Raw genomic sequence first — 27384 nt, forward strand, 5'->3', positions numbered from 1 at the left:
TTGAGCTATTTTTAAAAAGTTTTTAAATATGCGAAATCAATTGAAAAATGAAAAACAAAATGAGGTGGACAAATGGGTGGACTTTTAATTATTTCAAATGATTAGAAGTCTTCTTATCATCATTAAAAATAGCTTCGACATTCAAAAAATTGTCCGAAAATTACCAGGGTCTCATGATAAACTGTTATTTTAACGCATGCAAAAAAATTTAAATAGTTTTTACCGTGCACAAGTCTTTCTTTAGTGAGGTATTGTGTTAATTAGGGTTGACCAAGTAGATCAACACCCAAACTAAGACGAAAGTCGGTGAATTTCGTACGGTAGCCATATTTCAGTGTGATGATCACATCTAATTGTTAGAGTTTGATTTTATATTTTTGTGTGGAAATCTGTATGTTTACAAACTAACTACACTGCCTAAATAAAATTTGAAAAAAAATCAACCGTAGGATATCCTCGCCATAGTGTACTATAGCCATCCTAGAAAATTCACGAAATTTGGGTACTCTTTATGCCTCGATCCACGCAGTTATCTCTTTATGCTTCATACCTTCCTAAGGGGGATTGTGTTGCCCAAATATCACTATCCAATAAAATTTATAGAAGTATATAAAGCACATTAATTGGAGAGTGCAGTAACTTTCAGGGAATTTTTCGGACACTGAAGCTATTTTTGAAATTGTTGAATCATATAAAAGGTAAATGCACAGTCATAATTGTGCCACGTGTTCCTTCTTTGTTTTTTAGGTAATGTTAAATGGTCTTAAATCTTATTAAAATCATAAATAATAGCTATGACGGTAAAAACAAAAGCTACAAAAATAATAGCAATCTTAGAATAATCCATTGTATCCCGTCATATAATATTTTTAAAAAACAATTATCCACACACAAGGCTGCTTATAGAGAGAGATGTGTTAATTAGGATTGAACGCATAGATTAAGACCCGACCGAAAATCGAAAAATTGTTGAATTTCGTACCATAGCCGTAGTTTAGTGTGACGATCACATCTAACAGTCGAAATTGTATTTTGTGAATTTTAGTCACGTGAATAACTACGTGCCTAGTAACACTATACAACTTTTATATTAGGTAATATGTGAATGTATTTGTTTATAAACTAACTATACTAAGAGAATAAAATCTAAAAAAATTGACCGAAGGATATCATCACTATAGTGTATTATAGATCTGATAGAAAATTCATGAAATTTTGATATTGTTTGGGCTTCGATCCACACAGTTCTCTTTACGCCCTATATCTTCCTAAGGGCAACTTTGTTACCCGAATATCACTATCCAAAAAAATTCATACGAGCAGATAGAGCGTATCAATGAGAAAATGCATGAATTTTCACAGAATATTTCGACCACTCGAGCTATTTTTAAAGAATTTTTGAAGTCGCCGAATCATATAAAAGGCAAATGCATACTCAGAATTGGGCCACGTGTTTCTTTTTTGATTCTTAAATAATTATAAATGGCCTTAACTCTTTTTAAAATCATAACAAATAGCGATAATGTAATTTGTCGTCTTAATTGGGTGTTGTCTATAGATGCTTAAAGAAAATTGGAAACTAAGACGACAAAATATTGTCGCCTATTAACCGAGAAAAAGTTCATTTAATAGCCAAGATCTCATAACACGCCTCCCTTTCGCACGATCTGTACCCAAAACCCAGAGGAAATCGAGATCTAAAGCGATTATCTGCCTCTGAATCAATGGTCATCAGCTCTAGCTCTATACCATGCTGGTAAGCGTCTTTATGAATCAATGGTTTTGAATTTTGTTTTTTGTTTTTGGGATTTACGGTTCACAATTGGGGGTTTTGTGTTCGCCATTTGGATTTGGGATTGTTCATTTTTTTTCAAATCGATGCTTGCTTGGTGTTAGGATTTTCAGCCTTTGTATGTTTTGAGGTCTAGGGTTTTCGATTTTATGGATTTGGGATTTTTCTATTCGGTTCGTTAAATCTATGGCAACAATTAATTATGTCCGTGTTTGTTGCATATTGGAGGTGCTGGTGTAGTTGTTGGTGTTGTCAACTATTGGAGTTGCTGGTTTGAAGTGCATATCAACTGTTTGAGGGGACACAAAGGATGTAGAGGTGAAAAGCTTTATTCTGGCTTGTTTGCTATGGCCCTTGTTTCGCATTCCATTGTGTGAGTGACTCTTTTATTTATATTTGGTTTCAGTTGTTGCTTCCCTTTAAATCTTATTTGCTTAGAATGAATCATGGTTTAGTGATATGGTTTGGGTTGTACCTTAATAAAATGGTATGAATTGATCAATGCTTCTGTATGGAATGACGTGAATTGGTATGATAGGTAGACACATGAACTAAAAAAAAAAGATGTCGACTCCTTCAGTTGAGTTAAATTGAATTGGTGATAGTTTTAATTCTTTCAATCCTTCCTCTGTTTTTTATTTTGATAAGAAACTTCATATGTTTCATTTATATGCTGTGTCTTTCAGTCTACTCAGGTTTCTTGTAATCTTGTTAGTTTGTGCTCTTTTTCTTGTGGACAATCAAATTTATTCCAGACTAAAAAACAAGAATCTTATGCCTCTAAATATTAGACAGGGAATTTTATTAAAGTCTGTTGGTTCAAGGCGCTTATTTGAAATCTGTTTTCGTTTTAAAAAAATATGGAAATTGGGTTGGTTCTTCAGTTTGCTATCATTACAGCTGATGTTCTTACTCCCCAGATTAATTAGCTATGTCTTTGCCTGTGATGTTCTACCTATTCCCAAACATGAATTGTGGTTATACAAATATTTTGGGATAGCAGCCAACCTTTACACAATGATATCCAAATTTATACTTGGTAATCTTTTGAAACTCAGCCCCTTGGCGTTCCTTATATCAATATCTTTACAGTTTAGTGAACTTTTCTTCTTCCCTTCTTTTACAAGTTTGCAGTAAAGTATCTTTACCAATGTTAGCTGTGTTAAACAAACAACTAATTTTTAGTTATACAGAGCTCATACTATTTTCAATTAGTAACTAAATTTTAGTCTCATTGTGACTCATTTTTGCTGTGTTGTTTTATGTCAATGAATTCAACTATTGTTGACTTATTGAGCTATAATTTCACGCGTTGCCTTACTGCTCTTCCTGTAATTATATCTTTGCTTTCTGTCCTGAATAGAGTAGCTACATCCACCCTTGTTCTTGCACGAAATGAAATTTTTGAGAATCTAAAGGAGACTACCTGGCTATGGACCTTTTTTCTCCAAAATTTAAGTCACTGTAATGATATATAATGATATACATATACATATTATGTATTTATTGCTCCAAGTTCCAAGTTATACTGCTGCAGTCCATTCGTTCTTTGTCATTTGTTATGTTCCTGAGATTTAAGCTTCATTCTTGGAACTCCACTCTGGTCTTATGAATTCTTTTTATAAATGTAAAAAGGTAGTCTTTATATTCTGATAAACTCAACTTTAAGTCTCCTGATTTCAAAAAAAATAAAAAATTAAGTCTCCAAGTTTCTACATATGTTTACTGATTTCAAGCCTCGTTCAATTCCATGTTATCTTCTAATTGTTTTGCTTATGTATTTTAGATAGCACTATCTAAAGTTCTAAACATGAAGAGAGCTCTAGAACAAATTAGAAGAACGTGAGATGCGAAGGTCAGCACATTTCCTACAAAAGAAGTCTGCACATCTCCTGTGAAGAATACCACATCCCCGCATATTCAAAAAAAGAGAACTTGAGAAGAAGGTCACATCCCTAGAGAAGAATGATTTGTCAAAGAGGTCTGGATGGGCACAAGAACTTAATTAGGAACTGCTTTTGATCATGTTGAATTGTATGCAGTATCATGTTTCTACTCTCTGGCTAGCTCCTTAAGTAGATTGCAAGTTTTTGTTTACGCGAAAGTTGTAATCAAAAGTATTTTAGGTTCTTTTTTGGTTCTCCTGATCACCAAGCGAGGTGGAAGTACTGTTGGATGTGTTTAGGTGATCTGTGCGAAGCAAAGTTTATTTGATAGCTAGCCTTTGGTGTAATTTTATGGCTGTGAACTGTGTCGTCGTTACATGGAGATGGCGACCACTTATACAAAGGTTACAAAAATGCGAGGGTTTATAATTGCATAGAGACATAAACCGCTTATACAACTGACTCCTATTCTCCTATAGCGACTTTTTCTTGCCCTAACATGATCATCCTTACAAGATTTAAGAGTATCCTCTTTCGCTCTTCCATTGCCTCTTGCAAAAGATGAAATAACTGTCCGGCATTTCCCTAAATACATAAACAACAATGAGCAAACGTAGCAGTGAAAACTTGCTGTACTTCAAAGGAAGAACTATCATATGCTTCTCTTATCTCATTATTGTTCTTGAGATTTCTAAAGCAAAACAACACTATGTCCCAAGAGATGCTGCATAAAGTGAAATAACACGAGTACAGATATTCATATCCGATTTACAAGTGCACAACATATAAACATGCTTTACCAAATAAAAAAAAATCAAAGCAAGCCCGTCATCAACCGCCGCTTACTTCATCCTTGCTGCCTTCAAACCTCGCAATGTCATCTCCGATAACACTCAAAGTTGCAGTCAATGCCCTTCTATTACCTCCACATGAGAACAATATCTCACCCATACTTCTAAGCAAAGCTCTGTCAAAAAGTTTAGTATTGAGTTAGAAGGCCTTCATTAACCATGGAGAAGAAAAATTATCAAACTACCAACATGAATCAAATATTTTTTGCAGACTCCAAGCTATCAGAGTATCATCGATATTTAACACAATGACCTAGCTGAATTTTTTGCTTACATGAACCTAGCAGATCTCACTAGTCACTACCATGCTACCCTGGTTTCGAAAAATAGAGTTCAATATATATCATGGTAAGTTCCATAACTACTATCACAGCCAAAGTCAGGAGTTGGAACAATATTTGACAACAAATTGACTCAAGTAATAGACCTCAGATTTCATGGTAAACACTTGAAAATGCCACCCTCGTTCCAGACATTAATTCAGAAAGAATAAGAATATGAGAAGCTGTGATATTGTCCACATATTAACTTATGAAGGAAGTAAATAATGAAAACAGGAGCACACACACACACACACACACACACACATCTTTTCTAATGTGCTACCGCATGTTTGGAAATTTAGTCATTGTCATACAATGTTACAGATATTTCATTGCTAAATGCTGAGAGTTCCAGCAGGTGTTGGCTTGCATCCAATCATCTTAGTAATTAACAATGCTGCACTCCACTGTTACCATATTTTCCAGGATTCTCATGATTTTTTTCAGTTTGTGCCTCACAGGCATACTATCCTGAACAGAAATAAAGAACATAGAAATGTTTTCAAGATGCTCATATAGATCAAATTTATACCTTGCTATACCATACTTCTATGTTTCAAAAAAGTTTTAAGGGATCCAACCAAAAAAGTGCCTATATACTTTTTAACATAATCACTCGTTACATTAATCTTGTTCCTCAGCCTCCCTTAAAATCCACAAGATTTTTAAGATGAATATGAACTACTATTGTTCCATCTATATCAAGAACACTATAAACGCATGAGGCATTCGTTGCAGCTTTAGAAGGAGTCCTTTACGAGATTGAATGGAAGAGAAAAACTGTAGTGAAGCACACTAACCTGCCACACAGCTTCCTTCCAATGTTCATGCCATACATTTCCATGTGCATCACGTCCCAATTTCTATGAACCAAGCTTCTTGTGGCCTAACTCATCTGCAGCTTCCCAGTACTTCTCTTGCCACTCGGTAACTTGGTCGGCGCTTACACCTCTGATCATTGTCCACCTGCACGTCACATCTTTATTTCCTTCTGTCAGATTGCCCGTATGTCTTCTACAAAAAAACAAAAAAAGCTCGTATGCATTATATCAGTACAACTTTCCTACGACAAGATCAGATCACAAGATCATTTGTATAAAACACTCAATTCACGCATGAACAACCCCACGACCTGCTGCCCTTTGTACACTACCCAGTACCCAGAAACAAAGAATTCAAACTAAAAAAAGAAGAAGAAAGAATTAAATTGTCTCAATTCAACCCATAATTCTACAAATCATGAACAAGAAAGCCTCATAGTAGTAGATAGCGGACAAAACCTCCATAATTAAGCAAAGGCCGACTCTTGTTTTCCCAAACAACCAAATTCAAAAATCTTCATGCCACAACCCTTAAACTAATCAAAACCATCGAATCAAAAAAAAAACCTACCCAATTTCCATAACTTCAATCCCTAATTTAAACTACTCAAATACCTAAATTCAAACAGCCCAGTACTAATTGCTGCCCAAGATTCCAAACACAATGCATGAACCTCACACCAAAGTGAAAATCCACTTCAGAACAGAAAAATCACAGCAAAGAATGATACCGCAGCAGCAAAGTTGTGAGGCACCAGAGAAAGAACATTAATAAGAATGGAAAAAAAGGAAAGGACATGGAACAATTGGACAACCAATCCACCGCCTACGCTCACTTGGATCTTTTTTATTAACAACCCATCTCTTTCTGGTCAGATTCCCGTCTGATTCCCAACCTCAAACGTGCCTGTCGGGCCGCTGCACTTCATTCCATCGTCATTCAATGTAGAGGCAAATCCCTAATCCGATCACTGCAGCTGCAATCTCAACCCAGATCGGTCGTCCGCTCTACCTCTACATAGATTCTCCCAAAACACTCAACTACGGTCGAACAATTGCAGTTCGCGACTACACAACCCCATCTTCTCTCTTTCATTTCTATTAACGTTTTTACCCTACCAAACACAGACGCCCGTCAATGCATATAATTCTATTGCGTTGTCCACGCGGCAATTTGGACGGTCCAGATGCCCCGTGTATTTGGGCGGCCCGTGTATACAATAAGTTTCGCTGCTCTGAAATCTAAATTAGCCAGTACAAGCAATATGGCCCGCGCGGTATTGCCTAGTTTCATTGCCTAGCATAGAGATCTTACTCTCTTTTTATATACGAATGGTAACATCTCTTTGAATGGGGTTGGTGGAACACCACTTTGACCCAATTCACACGTGCAACACAAGCTATTCACTCAATTGCCAATGCCACTAGCTTTGCCAATCAGAAAGGTTTGTATCCGAAACTGAAAAACAGATGAACCAAAACTGAACCAGCACATCAGATTACGAATTGGCCTTGGATTAGATTAGTATAAAACATAACCAGTTCATGTGCTTCATTACAAAATGGCCAACAAAATCTAAAACGCTACCACTAAAACCTTAGATCGTCGAGTCAAAACCTCAAGGCCTTGAATACAAAAAGGCCTCAACAGGCTTAAACCCTACTACCCCTAAAAGCTAAAACCCTCCTTGTCTATTGAGCTTGTGAATTTCCACACAGACCACCCAAGAACTGAAGCTCCTTCTTATCCCAAGTATCCAAAGACAAGTCCCTCCGCAATTGAGTATGACTAATCGGAGCAGCTGTAGTGGCGCTAGTGTCACTACTAGTAACCGCATTACTATTACTGGCACCCAAACTAGTCGAACAGCTCCCACCACCACTCGAAATCGAACCAGAAGTGGCCTGCACATCACCACCACAAGTACCTTCAACTCCAGATTGCAAAGCTGTCACCGGGAAGTTCGATAAGGGCCTCCCCTGCAAATCGAAAATCGTCTGCCCCGAAACTGACTCCGAAGGAATAGCCCAACCAGAGTTTGGGAACATGAAAAACGGCACAGCCGGAACATTGCTTCCAAATTGCCACATAGGCACCAAACCCCCACCACCACCGCCATAACTCACCGGCGCCAAACCACTCGAAATCGACCTCAAATCCTCAAAATCAACAAACTCACTACTGCAACAGTGCCGCCTCTTCTTCCTGGGAAGCTCAGAGACCTCTCCATTCGGTTTCGCCAGCGAACTCGTCGGAATCTTGAGCGCTCCACCAACGGAGACGGCGATTGCAGGGACCTTGCCGGTGCCGGTGGCTGCGATTATCGCCGGCTCGGCGTGTTCGAGAAGCCACCGGATGGTTTCGCCGTCGGACTTGTGACCCAGTTCTCGGGTCAGCTGGAAAACCCGGGCCGCGCAAGCCGCCGGCAATCGGACCCTCCGGCCGCGGCCCTCCACCTTCGTGTGGCGGTCCTTGGTCGACGACCGCTTCACAGCCAGTTTCGCCGGTGCCCGAACCGGAACCAGACCCATCGACGGCGACCCTTCTTCGAACTCTTCTTTCTTCGCCACCGCCGGAAATTGTTGGCCGGAAATCGAGGGGTTGGGTTCTTCAAGACTCCGCGTTTGATTTTCTTCCATCAAAAAAGTTGCTCGATTTTCGCAGCGAAACTCGAAATTGAGAAATTTGAAGGAAGCTCAGGTGGAATCGAACAAGAACAAGATGAATATAGCAACAAATTTCACGAATTTAAGAGGATGAAATTTGAGGGAAGTTGAAGAAATCGAGCAAGAACAATAAAGATGGAAACTTTGTTGGAATTTTGGACTGAAAATTGGATCATGATTAGATTAGAGGACTAATTGAGCAAATGGAGGACAAAAATTGAAGTTTTTGGGTAATTGGAGCTTTAGGTTTTTTTTTGTTTGATACGTGGAGCTTTAGGCTATGAAATTGAGAGGGACAACACAACCCTAATGAGAGAGAAGAAGGAGAGGCGGCCCCCACACTTATCCTATCCTCTTGTATTTTGCCAACCCTACCAGAGAGGGACCCCAGAAGGGGTTCTAATCAACGGTCCAGGACTGGCCACGGCAACATGTGACCTTGAGATGGTGGCACGTCGCGTAGGATTTACCTAAAGCTAACATCATATAACCCAATTGTAGAGCAACAAATTTCACGAATTTAAGAGGATGAAATTTGAGGGAAGTTGAAGAAATCGAGCAAGAACAATAAAGATGGAAACTTTGTTGGAATTTTGGACTGAAAATTGGATCATGATTAGATTAGAGGACTAATTGAGCAAATGGAGGACAAAAATTGAAGTTTTTGGGTAATTGGAGCTTTAGGCTTTTTTTTGTTTGATACGTGGAGCTTTAGGCTATGAAATTGAGAGGGACAACACAACCCTAATGAGAGAGAAGAAGGAGAGGCGGCCCCCACACTTATCCTATCCTCTTGTATTTTGCCAACCCTACCGGAGAGGGACCCTAGAAGGGGTTCTAATCAACGGTCCAGGACTGGCCACGGCAACATGTGACCTTGAGATGGTGGCACGTCGCGTAGGATTTACCTAAAGCTAACATCATATAACCCAATTGAGACATCGTAAAATAAGCTAAACCTCTCAGTTAATGTAAGAGCGTTGTCAAAACCAATCAGTTAAATTTCGATAAATGAATGGTTGATAAATTAATAATTTTAATTAGGTAAAAAAAATTCGGTTTAATTTCGGACCAATGCATAATACTTGAATCTTCACTAAATGCATAAGATAATATTTTTTCTGGACATCTTTTAGGTCTCAACGAATTTATAAATTAATAATTAGTACATAATTGAATAAAATATTTCACAAAAATGAATATTAAATGTTGAAATACATAAATAAAATTTATAAAATAAATTAAGAAAAATGATCATCCAAAATTTATTAAATTACCATTAAAAGTTACATTTATGCATCATATTATACTACATTTAGAAAGTGTAGGATTGGAAAACCAACTAGAGATACACGAGATAGTCATTAAGTTATGTAATTCACTTAGAGATAACAACAGAACTCTCTATATAATATTATTATATTTTTTTATTAATAATTTATTCATTTTATCGATAGTATGATAATTTTGTTAAAATAATTTTTTTCATGGTCTCCACATTATTCATTTAGAGAGGTTTTACTGTATTAGCATTTAAAATTTATGTCTTAACTTCCAAATTTACCTTTGTTCCCAATTACTTCAACCTATCCAATTTATTCCTCTCCCTCTCGCTCTCTCTTTTCTCTTTATGTTCTTCTTTTTCCTCCTATTTCTGGATCTAAGACCTTAACATTTGGTACCAGAGACTAAACCGCTCATGACAGGGAGAGGTCGAGGGGCTGGAACAATTGGCAAACCACCGGTGGAGACTACACCTTCTGTGGTGGTCTCGGGTGATTTGACTTACATCGACAATGAGTTGCAAGCTCACCGCGAAGAAACCCAGGCACGTTTGCAAGAGATGCAGACCATGCTACATAAATCGTTGGATCTGTGTCACTACTGAAATTCCAAGAGGCTCTCATGGATAAATTCCAGCAACACATCTCTACGATGAAGCTCGAGGCAAGCTATATTCCTCTGAATCTTGGATCTGTGCATATCGGTCCAGGCAAGGTTACTTTGGGTTTTCCGCAGTCGTTGACTTCGCCGGGAAGTGGTTCTTCGTCTACGTTGGGTAAATCGGAGGCTAATGACACTCAACTCTCTTTTAATGGCTTCGATGTTGTTACTAGCTTGCTATTTCCTTCCACTACGCAATCTGCAACAGGGCCGAGCAACTTTATACCTACAACTACGACTATATGTCACAATAGGGGCTCTATGAGCAACTTCATATCTCTACCTGTGTTTGGTACACACCAACCTGTCAATGGTGCTAGTACAAGTTCCGTTTCGGGTTAGCCTCCACAGTTTCGCAACTCCATGAACACACAAGCAGCCCCTACCTTCTACTCTAAGGGTGCCAATGATTTGTTCTCCATGAGTTATTCTAGTGCTTACACTGCCTCGGCCGTGAATGTCAATATGTCTCAACCTTCGCTGACTTACACATTGCAGGTGCAACAATTTGGCACTGCAGGACATACTTACACTACATTGGTGAATACTTCACACTCATTGCCTCCTCCTAGCCCACATGAAAACCACCAACAACACCAATCATATTGTACGATGCGGCAGGGTAACAACAGTAGCAATAACATTCACTACTCTGATAGTAAAATGACTAATGAGATTGGAGTTTAGTACTTTTGGTGGTGGTGATCCGGTGGAGTGGCTTAATAAGTGTGACCAGTTTTTTTAGTTATATCAGATACTTGAAGATAAGAAGCTTTCCATTGCTTCCATGCATTTGATTGATAAAGCATCCGATTGTTAGTACATGTTTAAGCACGAGTTTCCTCCTACTTGGCAGGGCCTTGCAGACCTCTTGATGATGGAGTTTAGTAGCTACAATAGAGCGGACTACTATACAACTTTTAGCAAGAATGAACCAAACGGGGAGTGTTAAAGATTTTATGGAAAGATTTACAAAGTTGTTAAGGCGTTGTCCAGGTTTACCTCAAGATTTGTTAGTCTCTTTTTTCATTGGAGGCATACAGAAAAACTTGAGGACCTATGTTCAAGCTTTCAAGCCTCGTTCACTCTATGAAGCTTGTGATCTTGCTCGACTGTTTGAAACCAACAATGATAATAGCAGGCAAATTTTGAAACCTAATGGTGCTACTTCAAGGTTTATAGTGGTGAACTAACAAGGGTCTACATCGATGCAACATGCGCGGCAGACTAGCTCCAACATACCCAGAGCTGTGAGTTCCCCACAATTGTCATCAAGACCAACACAAGAAGCTCTTGTTAGAGTTACCCTCACTGAGTTTGAGTTTGAGGCTAGAAGACTAAACAAACAGTGGAGGTTTTGTGGAGGTGCCTTTAATGTGGGACATAAATGCAGGAATGAAAGGTAAGTTAATGCACTTGGAGAGTATTCCTGATGAAGGTGAAACAAGTGGCAGCAATGCTGAGCAAGATGATATTGGTGATGATAAGGAAGTGCCACCAATTACTGATATCAATGAGCCACTGATTCGGCTGCAATCTACGGGAGGAGAGGATTCTTCTACTATGCATTTAAAAGGGAAGTTCAACAATAAGTTGGTACATGTGTTAATCAATTCCGGAGCTACTCACAACTTCATCCACCCTCAGTTACTCAAGGGTACCAAAGCACATATTGACCATTTCTCACCTCTCAATGTTCTACTAGCAAGTGGAGCTAAGATGAAGACTAGTGGAGAGACGAAAGTATCTCTACAATTGCAGGGCTATGAATTCACTACCGACTACTATGTGTTGCCTGTGACTGGTCGTGGTATTGTGCTCGGCACAAAATGGCTGAAAACTGTAGGTGATATCACTTGGAATTTTGAAACTATAAACATGTGGTTTAATGTGCAGGGAACAAAAAATCATTTGGTGGGAGAGACCAAGTCTGAGACTACCACAATTATTGTAAGGCTATGACCAAGTTGTTAAAGAAAGAGAAGAGGGAAGGAAAATTAATATAATTTCATAGATAGTTTAATTGAAGATTTATACTGCATATAAGATACATAACTCAAGCACGTGGACTAAAACGTAATGTAATTCATAACAATCTTCACTTTTCTCTTTTACTAATTGTAAAATCAGCATCTGACTACTTCAGTATAACTGGGGAGTAACAAATTTGATAAGCGGATTATGTCATGGTATCTTGTCTAAAATATCGCATCAGGTTAATAAGGCCATGCATTGCATATATAGTTATGAACAAATAGCACAATAAATCCAAAATTTCAATAGCTGAAAATATGATTACGGTCTTAATTGTAATCATTTGGTACAACTTGTATTTGTATCACACACTAGAACTCCAGAGAAGGGTACACAAGTGAGTTGCATGCATTCATAGAGTAAGTTCGAACTGGGGACCTCTAGTGTGTGAGACTAGCGTGATAACCGACTACACCATTCAGACCCGATTGTTCATCAATAATATAAAACCATGATAACCCAACAATCTATAACCCTCCTTGTGGCGCGTGTCCTTATATAAATTACTCCACCAAAACCCCTCTTCACTCCAAACCCTGAAGAAATGGGGAAGATCCAAACCACCAAGAAGCGCCGCCTCGTCAAAACCGCCGATAAAAACCTCGACAAAACCCCCACCACTCCTAAACTCGAACCAAAACCCCAACAACCACAACCACAACCACAACAAAACGACGACGTACAAGACCTCCCCCACAAGCAGCCCCACCAAACCGGGTCGGGTTCCGACTCCGACTCCGACTCTGACTCCGAGTCTCTCTCTCAGCTCCTCGAGCCCTTCTCCAAGGAGGAGCTCATCTCCCTCATCACCTCCGCCGCCTCCGCCGACCGCTCCCTCTGCAAACGCATCCGCCGCGCCGCCGACGCCGACGTCTCCCACCGCAAGATCTTCGTCCACGGCCTCGGCTGGGACACCAACGCCGAAACCCTCGCCGCCGCCTTCGCGCCTTTCGGCGAGGTCGAGGACTCCAACCTCGTCATGGACAGAATCACCGGCAAGACCAAAGGCTACGGCTTCGTCCTCTTCAAGACCCGCCGCGCCGCCCTCGACGCCCTCAAGGACCCCAAGAAGTCCATTGGCAACCGCACCGCCTCCTGCCAGCTCGCCTCCGTCGGCCCCGGTACCAATTCCAATTCCAACACGGCGGCGCAGCCTTCTTCGTCTTCTAGCGGTCACTCCGACATTCCCGGGAGGAAAATATACGTCAGCGGCGTGCCGCACGACGCCGACGCCGATAAATTGAAGGCTTTGTTCGCGAAATTCGGAGAAATCGAGACCGGGCCCATGGGGTTCGATTCGCAGACCGGAAAATGCAGAGGCTTTGCTTTGTTCTTGTACAAGACTGTGGATGGTGCGAAGAAGGCATTGGAGGAGCCGGTGAAGGTATTCGAAGGGCAGCAATTGAACTGCCAGAAGGCCGCCGAGGGCTCGAAGAACAAGAACAACAACAATGCAGCTGCGCCGCCGCAGCAGCAAATGCAGACTCCACCGCTGGCCGCCGTGCCTGGTGCCCAGAATTTGGCGTTTTTCGGACAGTATCCGGGGTTTAATCCAATGTATGGTGGGTTGATGACTAATATTGGAGCTGCATTGGTTCCAGGGGCTGGTAATATGATTGCGCGGCCGTTGAACCCCGGTTTACTAGCAGGGGCGTTGAGTACTGGTGTTTTCCCAGCTGGACAGTATGGTCAGGTGGCTGCTGGTGGGTTTGGTGGTGTGTCTCATGGTATGGGGAGTTTCGGTGCCGGAGGGTCGTTGCTTGGGTCATACGGGTCTATTGCGCCAATTCCCACAATGCAGGGCCTGCAGCAAGTTTATCCAGGTTCACAGACGGGGCAAACAGCTACGGTTAGGCCTCAGGGGACTAGTGGGTACCAGCCTTATCTGTGGTATGATATTTTGGACTTGCATTTATCATGTCATAGTTTTGTGCATTTGTTTATTCATATTGTTTATGCTTACTCGGTTGTAGTATTAAGCGCTTCTTTGGTAAAAGAATTCTTGTACTTTGATTTATATGAATGTGAATTGTTTAGTGTGTTGCATATAGTTGGGTTCTGACTCACCGTTTCCAGTGTTTAGAGTTTTATGATTTTTTTTTTACCCAAGGTACTTTTGGTCTACCACGATATCATAGGTTGTTAAGGTTGATCATTTCTTTAAGCTGAAATGTACAAGTTACCAGATCTATAAAGCTGTTAGCAAGTGGACGTAGTTATTTTGGTGGCAGGTGAATATTATCAGATAGAAGTAAAGCATCAACAACAGATTACATAAAAAGGCTATATAATTAGATGGAACTCTTATTCTTTGAAACTAACACCTTGCTATGGACCTACTATACCCAAAGAAAATGCCCTCCAGTCTTGTTAATCTTGTATATAACCTTTATCAGCGTTTCCATTGTTTGTCATATTCAAGGTGTTACAGTTTTCTGTTTTGTATTAGACATGTTTTTTTTTGGTTGCTTTCTTAAAAAGTTTTGGTTATACTTCTGTTCTTGTACGTTTGGTTTTGTAAACTATTTCTATATATGTAACTTTTCCATGTGTTGGTGAAGTCAAAAAATTTCATTTATTTATTAATACCTTACAGTTTTAATTTTTTTAATATTCTTTTCTAAAGGTCCTAAATTGAGGAGTTTCACTTCTGTCCACCCATTCCAATGTAAATTTGACTATTGTTCGTTGTTTTTTTTTTTGCTACTCAGTTGAGCACAAGTGTTTTACTTGCTTTTGGGGTATTGGTAATTTAATTCTTAGGTGTATAGAGGCTTTAGGATTATACTTTATTTAATGGAAATTTTAGTGTTTTCTGCCATCACATTTTGGGCTGTATATTTGCAGAGTAAGTGTGGCTGAAGTTCAGGAGGGATGATCAATGACTCTTGGGAAATGTTTATCCTAAGCTTGCTTTTGGTTGATCAGTTTTCCATAGGGACGAATTTGGAATTAAATATAATTTTCTCATGGTTCATATCTTCCTCCTGCTTAGCAATAACTTGATGGATGTTCCTGCTATTATTTTATTTTTATCTTTAGTCCATCAAATCATCTTTCTCAAGCTTTATCTTGTAAGTACTTTTGACATCTATTTTCACTTTTATGCTTAGCTTTTATTTTAATCCGGTGCATATCTTCTTTATTAAGGCCCATCTTATTTATCTCCCTTTTTCCTTGGGCATGTGCTTAATGATCCAATTTGTTTTCCAATTCTGATATAAGATGAACAATTATCAAGACCATTGGTAGTTTGATGAGATCCTAATGTTTTTCGTAAAGTTAGTTCTCCATTTTCAACGTATTAATGTGAGTTTTACTTCACATTACCGGCTTTTACATCAAGCTGCCTCCTTTTAGTGCATGGGCAATCAAGGTTCTTTAATTTTTGGCAAAAATTCCAATTTGCACCACAAACTTGGCCATAATTGTCAATTTGCACTCCGAACTTGCATTCGAGTCAATTTACCTCCTAAACTTGGTAAAAATTGTCGATTTGCACCTCATATGTTAAATTTAATGTTTTTCATCCAATTTTAAGTCATATATCATGCATTTGAGGGGCAGTATTGTCATTATATATTTATTCATATTTAATAATGAAATAAATTAATAAAATTACCTAAGAGGAACATTTGCTACTATGTTTTTTTTATCTTTTTTCGAAACATGTTATTGATTTATATATTTATTATTTTACATGATATGATATGTTAAAAGATATTAGAAAAATATAAATAAGTACATAAAAAATTAAAAATAAATGTGTACATATAAAAATATATACATACACAACACTATTTGAATGAGTAGGTATGTTGAATATATAATTTGAAGTAGGGTTAAGTATGTAAAAAAATGTAAATAAATACTTTGATTAAAAAAAATCTTCCTTTTAAAGAATATCTGTATTTATTTTAAAGAAAAATATAAATAAAAAATAACAACATTACCCCTCATGTACATGACATGCAAATTGGATAAAAATAGTTAAATTTAACGGATATGGTGCAAATCAGCAATTTTTATTAAGTTTAGGAGGTAAATTGACTCAAATACTAATTCGGGGTTCAAATTGATAATTTCAAACTAAGTTTGGGTGTATTTTGGCAATTTTGCCTTAACTTTTATTTTTGTGTGTGGCTTTTTATGGCACTATATAATTTGAAAATTAAGGTTTATCCTATTTTGGTCTTAGAAACAAAATTTCAAATGTTTTGACATGATGTTTAATGTTTGTTGCAAATGAGTTACTGCAATCTTGTTAGCATTGAAAACAAAAAAGCTAACTCTTTGTAGGTTCTTAATCATAATTTTTACTTCTGTACTAAAACTTTCTTCCCTGAGATATATAAGCTAGATACGTTTTTCTAGTGGCTGTAGGGGTAAGAAAAAGCCCATTTAGTTGAAGGTACAATGTCTATTGATGGTTTAAATGTGAAATTAACAAAAATTTTAGGTTCTTTTTTCTACTATGGCAATCTGAAGTATGATTTTCATTTCATTAACCGCAATTTCGAACTATGCGGTTATTTAGTGTGGGGGCACATTCAACCGTGCAAACTCAGTTTCCATGGTTGTAGCATTATAAAGTTGCAGTATATATATTTTGGAGGTGAATAAGAATCCCATGAATAGGGAATGAGCTACTGACCCCTGTTGCCTTCATGTTTTTGTTGCATTGGTTCTATTTTAAACTCATTTCAACATTTCTATCTTCAGAATCTTGATCTCTGGTTCTTGGATCTTACTCATAGTTTCATCTTATTTCTTTTTAACTTGTTTTTCTCAGTTTGGGCCTTTTATTTGAACATTTCTTGTTTCTTATGTTTATTTTTCTTCTTCTCCTCCAAAGATCTTTTAAGCAATGTGCCAATCCTGGCAAATATACATTAAGCCCTTAAGGTACCTTCATATCTCAGAAGGGATGTACTAAGTGACGATAAAGCCCTCCTGTGTGTTCCTAATATTTCATTAAGGGATGCACAGTAATTCATTAAGTCGTTTGTGACTCTTGTATAGTTGTTTCCTGAAACAATCTTTGGTCAGCAGACAAACTGATTCATGTAGTCTTTGAAGGATCTTATGGCCAATGATGCTTCCATGTCCAAACATATCTGGTCGCTACCATGTGATAATTTGATCAAAACGTTTTGCACCATAAAAATATATTTGGTATGTGTAACAAATGAGAATGACCGTCTTTGCTGACCAGCCTCCACTATTTTGTAGCTCTTCCATAATGGAATCTGCCGCTGGCACTCTTGTCATACAAAAACAGACGGCTGATCAAGAGACTCACTATTAATTTGTTATATATGCAACCTGACCCACCTGACAAAGCTTCTAATCATCATTTTGATAATGTTCAGGTGATGAAACTCGGATTGATCTTTTGTTAAACGTTATGAGGAAAATAATTACCATCTAAAATGAGCTAGAGCATCATTTGACGGTTTTAGAGATCATTTAGACTTGAGAGTACTCCTCTACATCAGATCACTGAGATTGGAATAATCGATACCAATTGTACGGGTCGTAGAGAAAAATATGATTCAAGATTATTGAAACAAACCTTAAAAACACCAACATTTGGAGAAATGATACATAAGGACTAGAATAAGATCCTTTTCAGCATTAGTGTTAGAATGATATCTCAAACAGCGATGGTCAAACCAACGGTTTAAATATCAAATCTTTTCCTTTTACTAGAGATTTATTTTCATCCAAGGCAATAAGAAATGGGAAAATGGGGGCCTGAGATGCTTCAAATGATTTGGTAGTTTATTATGAAGCATTTGGACATTGGTCAGAAACCAAATATATTTGTTACCCTACGGCCAAGTACTAATTTACCAAACGAGTTTTACATAGAATGATCAAAGAGGTGTGTGAAAAATTATTTGTATGCAAAACTGATGGTCTAACTTCTGAAAGTAAAAACAAAATTAGTCAAGAATCATATTTCGGTGATAATGATATAATTTATCGATGTTGTAGTCAAAGATTATCTAGAAAATTAAACCATTACAGATAGATAACGATATCACCAAAACTAAAAATGTTCAGATCAACAAGTTCTTGGAAAGAGGCTTTGAGATCGAGTATGAGATTGGCACCAGTTGCGCGTGCATGCAAGAGGAATCACAACGTTCTAAAACAAGAAATTTTATTCAACAGATATTCGAGTGTACTATAGATTACTACTATTGTTTCCATTCCCATTACAGTCGAAATCTCAATTGCCAGTGATAGTCATCGCTTGGATCTCCCACCATTGCCCAATAAGAGCCTACTGTTGAATCTCCATCAAGCACATACCTGTATATATCAAAAGTTATACGTACGTATTAGCCATCAGTCATATACACTGAAAAGAGATATATAAATCAAAAATTGAGAGAGTAAGTAGCTTACTCGGTACAGTCGATGTCTTCCGGGATAGCCACCGGCGGAAGCTTAACGGAAACGTCACAGGCGGAGAACAGAATACCAAGTGCAGTTATGTTCGGAGCCACCCCTGCCGTCGTCAGTGATTCCTTTAGACAGTAGCAAAGGTTCATTTGAGTTATTTTGTTAATGAGGGGCGCCACAGCTTCACAGCAGGCCGATGCAGGCTTCGAGGGATGTAGCGGAAAGCAAGGATCCAAGCGATCCAAAGAGAGCTTACATGTTAGCGACGGCGGACCAAGGAAGGTTCCAGCTGGTACCGGAAAAGGCCAATTAGCAACGGCGGACGAGAAAACGGAAACGAGGAGTATATATATCACGGTGGCGGTGATCATGTTGGGTAGAGCGTTTGGTCTCATTTCTAATGGTTTCTCAGTTCTCATGCACACAACCAAGATTTAGGTGTCTCTGTTGGTTTTGGCTGAAGTCTAGACCTATATACACGATATAGTAAAGTAACGTAGCATGTACACCATTCATATTTGATGCATGAGACGTATTACTCTATCGTTCATGTCACGTATTACTCATGCCTCGATGCCTCAACAGAAGATTTCAGGAAAAGAAGCTAACAAGGAACAAGTGAATTAGTAGCAAAACGAGTAGCAGTATCAGTGGAGTTGCTACATATATACCATTTGTACTCCATAAGCCCCTAAAGTAAACTACAACTTCTTGAGATCAGTCTGGCATATTAATTTTTGGCTTGTAAAGTTGGAGTTTCGTTAGGTATGGTGTTGTGTTGTTAGTAATAGAGTAAACAATTCATACTCGTACTAAACGAAATAATGGATTTCCAATTGTAAACTTTATTGCGACATGAACAATGGTCAAGATTGCTTATAGGGAGTTCTCTATATATATGAGATTGATCCCTTACATTTTATTGATGGAATGATAAATGAGTTGAAGATCAACACGGCAACGGCACTGGATATCACCTGATTCTACTTGTTTGCACACACCTCCTCTTATATCAGCGTCTTTTGTACACCCTCTTTTCTCAGTCTGTTGTGCAATAAGCCCAACATTTTCCAACTAGCTTTGGATTGTCATCTACATGATGCACACACTTACCAAGCTGCGGTTGAACAACAATACAACTTTCTTGAGCACTTGCTGTCAATCAAAATGATATTAGTCATATTACAATCAAATTAGCCATTAGTTTGTTCAGTATTTATATAGTTAGCCATATGATAAAATTGATCACATATGTGTACCATTCCAATGTTTGGTCACTTGGTGGATGGCAATAGTTCCTAGCTACCCTTCCCAATTTCATAGTCCGTTACTTTAAGTGTTCAATAATCAAATAGTCTTGTTATGATGATGTTTGGATTGGAGAGGCACTGACTATCATTGAGGATGATTGAATTGGTTGCTGACTAAGTGACTATAATTGGAATAATACTGTTTCTGAAGACTCTCATGAGTCATGGCCGCCCAAGATCTAAAGGTCACAATTCACAACCTTGAACCCTTTATTCATTGGATAACATTTGGCCATTTGGGTGAAGAAACTCTCATTTGACTTATCAAAGATTATCAATAAAATTGCAGGTGATTGCTCCTGAAAATGGGCTAGGTGTTGAGAAGGGTTTGGGGAAAAGACTGTTCCTTTGATATCATACTATTGAGACTTAGAATAATTGATACACAGACAACAATAGTGGGAGAGTGCAGAACATAGAACAATATGAGTCAAGATTATTGGAAGTTTGAAGCAAACCTGTGCCCAGGAAAAGCACCAACACAATGAGACTGTTGGTGCAGAAATGCAGAAAAATTCACGAGGCTATTGTCTCACCAACTTCTATTAATTCTCAAGGAATGAAAGATCTCGTCGGGGATATAAATTGGATTACTTTTCTCGTAAGTGAGGGTGTATTATATTTGGATTTGTGTGGGTTTATTTTAATTGATAGACTTTATAGAAAGTCCACAGACTCCTTAAAAATTTCACAAACTTTCATAGAATTGTTAAAATCACTGATTTCAACTATAGACTTTTGACTGATTTCTACCGATTTCTATTGATTCATAAAATCCACAGAATTCATATTGATCGACTTCTACAGATTTTTTAATACTCATAAAAAACTTAAACTATATTTTTTGTTAGTAAAAAAAAATATAGTAACTGATTAGCGTGCATGAAAAATAATTATTGGCCTTAATATTTTAGGCCTCAAAGGCCTTAATTTTATATGGCAAATCTAGTCACGTTGACCATGTTTGTCAATTAGAAGCTTAAGGTTCTATTTGCTTCATTGCCCATGGTTTCATGATAATTTGCTTCACTCTTGAGTGAGCCTTAAGCATCTAGATTGGCATGTGTTCTTTAATGTCTCATGGGTGCTATTAAACGGGAACTTAATGCATGCTAATAAAAGTTTCTACATAATATTTTTTTTGTTCTAAGCAAATTTATTGGTTGTGTCTATTACTCTCAACTATTTATAAGAAAGTAAGAAAAACACTTAAATTTAATCATTTCTTCTTACGTACTTATTTCGTCGTCATTGTTTTTATTGTTAACATTGGACATGTGTCCATAAATGAGAATGATGTTTTAGGAAGCATAACGATACAAGATAAGAACATAACATAGAGAAAAATATAACAATCAAAGGTTGAATAACCATGTTGGGTTGTAGGAAAAATAATTGGTAAATAAAACAAAATAAAGAAAAATAATGGAGAATGAAATCTTTAATTACAATGAGAAAGTCCATGGAAAAGTTCATGAAAATCTTTAGTCTAGAGGCTAGACAATTTCTGGATTGTGGAATGTATAATTAACACTAGAAAATCCATGAGATTCTATCAGTTTATAATTCCATAAGTATGAATCTTTAAAATATTAATTGAATACACCTAGACTTGTATGAATAATTAAAATTATGTATTGAATACACATAGAATTCTGAATTCCATGAATTTCTTAGGAGGGTATATTGTATATAGATTTGTGTGAATTTATTTTTATTGATAAACATTATGAAAACTCCGCGGACTCTTTAAAAAGTACACAAACTTTCATAGAATTATCAAAACCATTAATTTTAACCACAGACTTTTATTGATTTATGAAATACAAATAATTGATATTGATGGACTTTCATAGAGTTCTTAGTACTAATAAAAAAATTGAAACTACTGTTTTTTTTGTTAGTTAAGAAAATAACACATAGTAATTGAATAATGTGCAAACTATGTCTTTCAACTACAAATCCACGGTTCCGTGATAATTTGCTTCTTTCCTAGGTGGCCAGGTGCTATCATAAATATCTAGGTTGGCCTTATGGGTTTTCTGACGCCTCGTGTGTGCTATTGGACGGAGATTAATGCATCCTAAGAAAATTTTATACGGAATTATTTTTTTCTAAACAAATTTATTTGTTGTGCCTATTAACAAATAAATTAGAGAATTTTAATTATTTAAGAAAATTTAAAACAAACCCTTCATATTTAATCTATCAACAAATACGTACCAAATAAATTGAAATAAATAAATTATTCGGGAAGTTTCAAGCTAAAGAAGTCGGTGTTCATCAAACATTGATTTGATTATTATTCTTTTTTCTTCTTACGTACTTCTTTCATTGTCATTGTTTTTATTGTTAGCATTGAACATGTGTTCACACATGAGAATGATGTTTTAATAAGTGTAAAGATACAAGGTAAGAACATAACATAAATAAGAAGAAAAACAATTATGGGATCATAGGAATAAACATGTTAGGTTGTAGGAAAAAGAATCAGTCCATGAGATTCCATGAGTTTATAATTCCATAAATATGAATGATATTTTGAATACCCTCATAATTCTATTCATTTAAAAAAGTCCGGATTGAATACTCCCACCCAGACTTTCATGGATTCCATAATAACTTTTAAAAATCCTAATTGAATACACCTAGACTTGTATGGATAATTAAAAATCTATATTGAATACACATTGACTTTTAAATTACATAGATTTCTTTAACACTCCCACTAATTCCATATACAATGCACCTCTCCTTAAACTCCTACTAATTTCATATACTATCCCCCTAAGTGTTTGGAAAAGAGGAATTTCTGGGTTTGGTACTTTGAGATGCGAGTTTCTATGGATGTTAGTAGGATTTTTTTTTCATGTCCTTATACATCCTACTCTGACGCTATTTATAATCGAACTTCGATACCTCCCATACTTAGTGTGCGTCGTGGTATACTTCAACGGTAAGTTTTGCGTTAGTGGATCCTCGACGCCTTATTCTTAGCATCGTGAGAGATAGCTCCGACCACTATTTATTTTATCCCTTCTTACTTATCTTCACAATCTGACTCAACTACAATATGTTTGTGCTGCGGATATCTACGTGCAACTCAATTTCTTTGTGACACAATTTGGTTGAAACCCAAACTCTCCATCACTTGATTTAGTTGAAGCCCAATTTAGCTGTGTAGAGATTTGCTATTACTCAAATAGACCGTGGGGTAATTTACTATGGCCCATTATGAGCACGAAGCATTTTGTTCGTTGCATGATTTACATCATCAACTCTGTACCTAAATTAGAATTTGTTGGACCACCATGAAATTTCTCTTTGGCGCGGAACTTAAACAAATAGTCCCATTCTCGAAGTGATCCCATTGTGAAAAATATTCACCCCACGGACATGATGCAGTTGTGAACTTAGCCATATCCGTTTTTTGTAGTATCCACTTCACCGCTTCTCCTAGCTTATTTGTGTTGAACAGGTTGCCACAATGTGTGCAATCTATATACAGAGAGTCAAGAGCTAAAATAAGAGATTATTAATTAAAATGAAATCTTAAGTGGTCAAAATAAAGATTCATATATCAAATCTTTTCTTTTTTTGTGGATATTTCTTTCCTTTTACTGCAGTAAGGTCTGTGATAGAAAAGGTTTATGAAGCATTTGGATACCTGAGATACTTCATATGTTTTGGTAGTTTATGATGTATAATGACCAAGGTTCTAAAACTCGCTACTCGGTAGTCGGTCAGCCGGCCAGTGAGTAGCGAGTAGAGGAGTACTCAACCGAGTACTCGGGGAGTACTCGGATTCTAATTTATGGATTTTTTTATTATTTTTAAAACATATAATCTAATATATAATGTCCAAAATAATAAAAATAGTCAATAAAATATTACAATATTTAAGAGATAATAATGTCTAAAAAATAAAAAACAACCATTAGTCCATTACAATAACATAAGTAATAAAAACGTACCAAATTCAATTCTTGCAAACAATCCCAAGCATATGTAACTATGCCTCAAATTCTTCTTCTCTATATCCATCTTGTACTCCCTCCGAATCCGACTCAAAATCAAAACTCAAGTCATCTATTTCCTCTTCATCATCGGATATAAAATCATCCTCATCAAGTTCTCTAATTTCTTGGATTTTAGGACATCTCCTAGGTTCTAAGCTACCATCCACTCCTGATTCCTCTCCAACCCTTTCACTAGTAAGATCCGAAACAACCCTAAAATCTTACTTTTTTTTCTGACCGAGTTGGACCGAGTACTCGGCCGATTTTCTTCCCGCCGAGTAGAGGCACTGAGTAGGTCAAAATCGACTCAGTAACTAGCCGAGTACCGAGTACTCACCGAGTACTCGGCCGAGTTGACCGAGTTTTAGAACATTGATAATGACCATGGTCCGAAACAAAATCTGTTTCCATCTCTTTCTAGAAAAAGTTGGATAGTCTCCTAACATCTGAATAAAAATTATATTTGCCTAGTGCCTTTATTGTAGAACAATTCTCAACTTCGAAACAGTCACGAAGTTATGGTAAAAACACTACAACAGAACATCACAAAGGTGACTGGACAGAACATACTGGGGTGGTTACATGCTCTCTACTTGTGAAATGCAAACGTAGTCTGTTTTATCACTAAACACAACGAAAATTCAAGTAACAATTAAAACGCCATCCTAAGAAACCCTTCCTCATCTAGATAAAGAGTTAGAAAGCAAGTCACAATCGAGGAGAGGCTTTACTGTTCTTCTAACTCTCTACTTCTTCCTCTTCTTTGGGGGCTGAAGTGCTTCCTCATCTTCATCTTCATCTTCCTCCTCCTTCTCCTCCTCGACTCCTTCCTCATCCTCTTCTCCTCCATCATCATTGTCGTCGTCGTCATCGTCATCATCATCCTCATTGTCTTCCTCATTCTCATCTTCTTGGTCATCGCCATCTTCTCCATCACCCTCTTCTTCTTCTTCTTCTTCTTCTCCATTCTCTTCAGCCTCACGTCCAGCTTCATCTTCTGGGGCCTTCTTTGAGTTACTCTTATTGTTGTTGGGTTTGTTGCCATACTCTTCTCCTTCTTCAGATGACAAGTCCTCTTCGCCTTCTTCAAGTCCACCATCATTGTCCCCATCTTCATCATCTCCCTCGGCATCAGCTGGCTTAGATTGACACAGAGTGTGAGGATCTTCTTTTATACCAGCTCCATTGTTAGGTAAAAACGCAAGGGGATCCTGGAATCATATTACAGAATGGAAGAGAAATTAGAAAACGAACTAATTACAATTTGTGAATCCAAAGTTAACAAATGGTAACACCACGCATTACTAAGTGAAGAGACTTTTAGACCTGTTGAATTCAAGAGAATTATGTTAATTTGACGAAAAGATGTTGTGCCGTCATCTCAGTGGTTATAGAATGATAATATGCTCTGACAAGAAAAAGAAAAATACTTTAAGGACAACAACTCAAGTCACACTACTTCACTTTGGATTTGCCTACCACAATCACCAGACAAGCAGAATATGTTCTACATCTGGAAAAAGTATTAATGGAATGGGAATAACATCACCAAACAGTAGGCTGTACCATCCCCATCCCCTTTACAAGTTCATTTGTAGAAACAACGCAAGCCGAATCTGGTTTCGAAAGTGAGAATCAAACTGGCTTTACAGTTTCACACCAACCCGACCGAATTCATTTCTAAGCCAAATTGTGCACAGTGAGCCATCACAGCACAACTAATCCTAGTTCCCGGAGAATAACTTGACCTAATCCTAGTGCCGGAGGGATGAATAATAGTGCAATTTAAAGACTTAGACTTCAAGTTACAACTTCAACTAGGGTAAATGTAAAAACCATGTAACCCTTTTCAGAAAATGAACCAATTTTGCAACTTGTAAAATACAGGAATGGTTCATATAGCATCAGCAACAGGATATTATCTACCAGGAAGTTTCCACGTTTACTAATTCTCCACAACACGACAACTTAGATTTCACCAACCATCAAAACAACTGGACCCCACACCCTTCCAAACTCCCAAACAGACCGCAACCCAACCCAGGTCTTTCTAAACCCGAGTTAACACGACCAAACTTACGTCACCGGATAAATAAAAGACGGTAAATTTTGAACAAACAAGAAACAGTTAAACAGTGAGAAGAGACTTGACTTTACCAGAGTTCGGAGCAGAGCCGAGCGCAGCAGAGCGGCCAAGGCCTCCACGGCGCGTGTTAGCGGCGCGCCGTTAACTAAACCGTAGTTAGTTTCCATTTCGCGGCAACCAGACACCTGCAAGGACCAAACACCAATAAACAGTCAAGCTTCTGGCCGTCCGATCTCGCTCCCCCATTCTCTAACAGCCGTCCAATCTCTTGCCAAATAAGTCAATCACAGAAGAATAAATAAGGGAATGAAAATACGAGTTTTCTATCGGCTTATTCTCAGAACATGACAAAAGACGACTTTCCGTCTACTCAAAGTCGCCGGCAACGAGGTTATTACTGCTTTTCTCGCCGGAATATGAAAAAATCCGACAGAACGACTGTTTTTGTACTCAAAAGTATTGCAAACTACGTAATCAACACAAACATAGCTGAATTCTGCGAAACTAAGCTGCGAGAGTACTCAAATTGCCGGAAAATTTATTTTCTGATGACAAAATTGCCGGAAAAGTTTAAAGAGCAGAAGCTGAAGAGTGTGGGAGGTGTAATAGCTAAAAGAGAAGTGAAATTACGAAACTAGACATGGAATAGAGAATCAGAGAGGTTAGAAGCGTACCAGGAGGAGAGATCTGAGGGTTTGGGGGTCGGAAGCCTCTAGAAAGCAGCGGCGTTGGCTCCGTTCATTTTGGACCGTCGGATGGTGATCAATGAGAGGCAGAGAGAGAGAACACAAGTTATAGAAATATCAGAGAGAAAGAGGAGGTAGGAGGAGCAGAGAGAGAGAGAGTACTGGTGAAGTGACTGCCCGTAATTCTCCAGTCAAGAGTTTCGGGCAGGATGGGCAGAGAAGTCTCTACTAACAGTGGCGGTTTGGAGCTGCCCGGAGAGTAGGTAAGGACAAGTTTGGGTTTTTAAGGAGCTTTTTAAATATTTACTTTTAAAAATATTTACTTAAATGTTTGTCAAGTTTATATTAATTCCTTAAAGACCCACTAGACTTGGGTATATTCGAACGAATCCAGTCGTCTTCGAAATGTTTTATATTTAATTTTCAGTCCTCCGGTGATGTTAATTTTGCAGGATTTCCTCTTTTACAACGGGTTTTCAATTAAAACAAGGTCCTGGGTTACGTGTCGGGAATTAAATGGAGCACGTGTCGGCCAGAAGTGAAAAGCAAGT

At 37.8% G+C, this 27384-nt stretch overlaps 3 protein-coding genes and 1 long non-coding RNA gene across 5 annotated transcripts; 2 read left to right on the plus strand and 2 right to left on the minus strand.

Annotated features, from left to right (window-relative positions):
* Positions 1–1613: 1613 nt before the first annotated feature.
* LOC126797558 (uncharacterized) lies at positions 1614–4250 on the plus strand. The gene is made up of 3 exons (XR_007672441.1): positions 1614–1756; positions 2021–2165; positions 3579–4250. It is a non-coding gene; the product is annotated as an uncharacterized LOC126797558 (long non-coding RNA).
* Positions 4251–7152: 2902 nt separating this feature from the next.
* LOC126797540 (transcription factor TCP19-like) lies at positions 7153–8588 on the minus strand. The gene has a single exon (XM_050524184.1). The coding sequence runs from the start codon at positions 8311–8313 to the stop codon at positions 7366–7368; it is 948 nt and encodes a 315-aa protein (XP_050380141.1). The 5' UTR covers positions 8314–8588; the 3' UTR covers positions 7153–7365.
* A 4249-nt stretch (positions 8589–12837) lies between these two features.
* LOC126797518 (UBP1-associated protein 2A-like) lies at positions 12838–17706 on the plus strand. 2 transcript variants are annotated; one of them, XM_050524153.1, is made up of 2 exons: positions 12838–14208; positions 17551–17706. In XM_050524153.1, exons 1-2 carry the CDS (start codon positions 12863–12865, stop codon positions 17624–17626), a joined length of 1422 nt encoding a protein of 473 aa, XP_050380110.1. In that variant the 5' UTR covers positions 12838–12862; the 3' UTR covers positions 17627–17706. The 2 variants fall into 2 exon arrangements, with proteins under 2 accessions (XP_050380110.1, XP_050380118.1); XM_050524161.1 differs by lacking the exon at positions 17551–17706 and adding an exon at positions 15166–15382.
* Positions 17707–24506: 6800 nt separating this feature from the next.
* LOC126797549 (uncharacterized) lies at positions 24507–26983 on the minus strand. The gene is made up of 3 exons (XM_050524196.1): positions 26822–26983; positions 26219–26332; positions 24507–25272 (listed from the first exon to the last, which is right to left on the minus strand). Exons 2-3 carry the CDS (start codon positions 26312–26314, stop codon positions 24808–24810), a joined length of 561 nt encoding a protein of 186 aa, XP_050380153.1. The 5' UTR covers positions 26315–26332; positions 26822–26983; the 3' UTR covers positions 24507–24807.
* Positions 26984–27384: the final 401 nt, after the last annotated feature.

This window comes from Argentina anserina, chromosome 1 (assembly GCF_933775445.1).
Source record: "Argentina anserina chromosome 1, drPotAnse1.1, whole genome shotgun sequence".
Taxonomy (NCBI): Eukaryota; Viridiplantae; Streptophyta; class Magnoliopsida; order Rosales; family Rosaceae; genus Argentina; species Argentina anserina.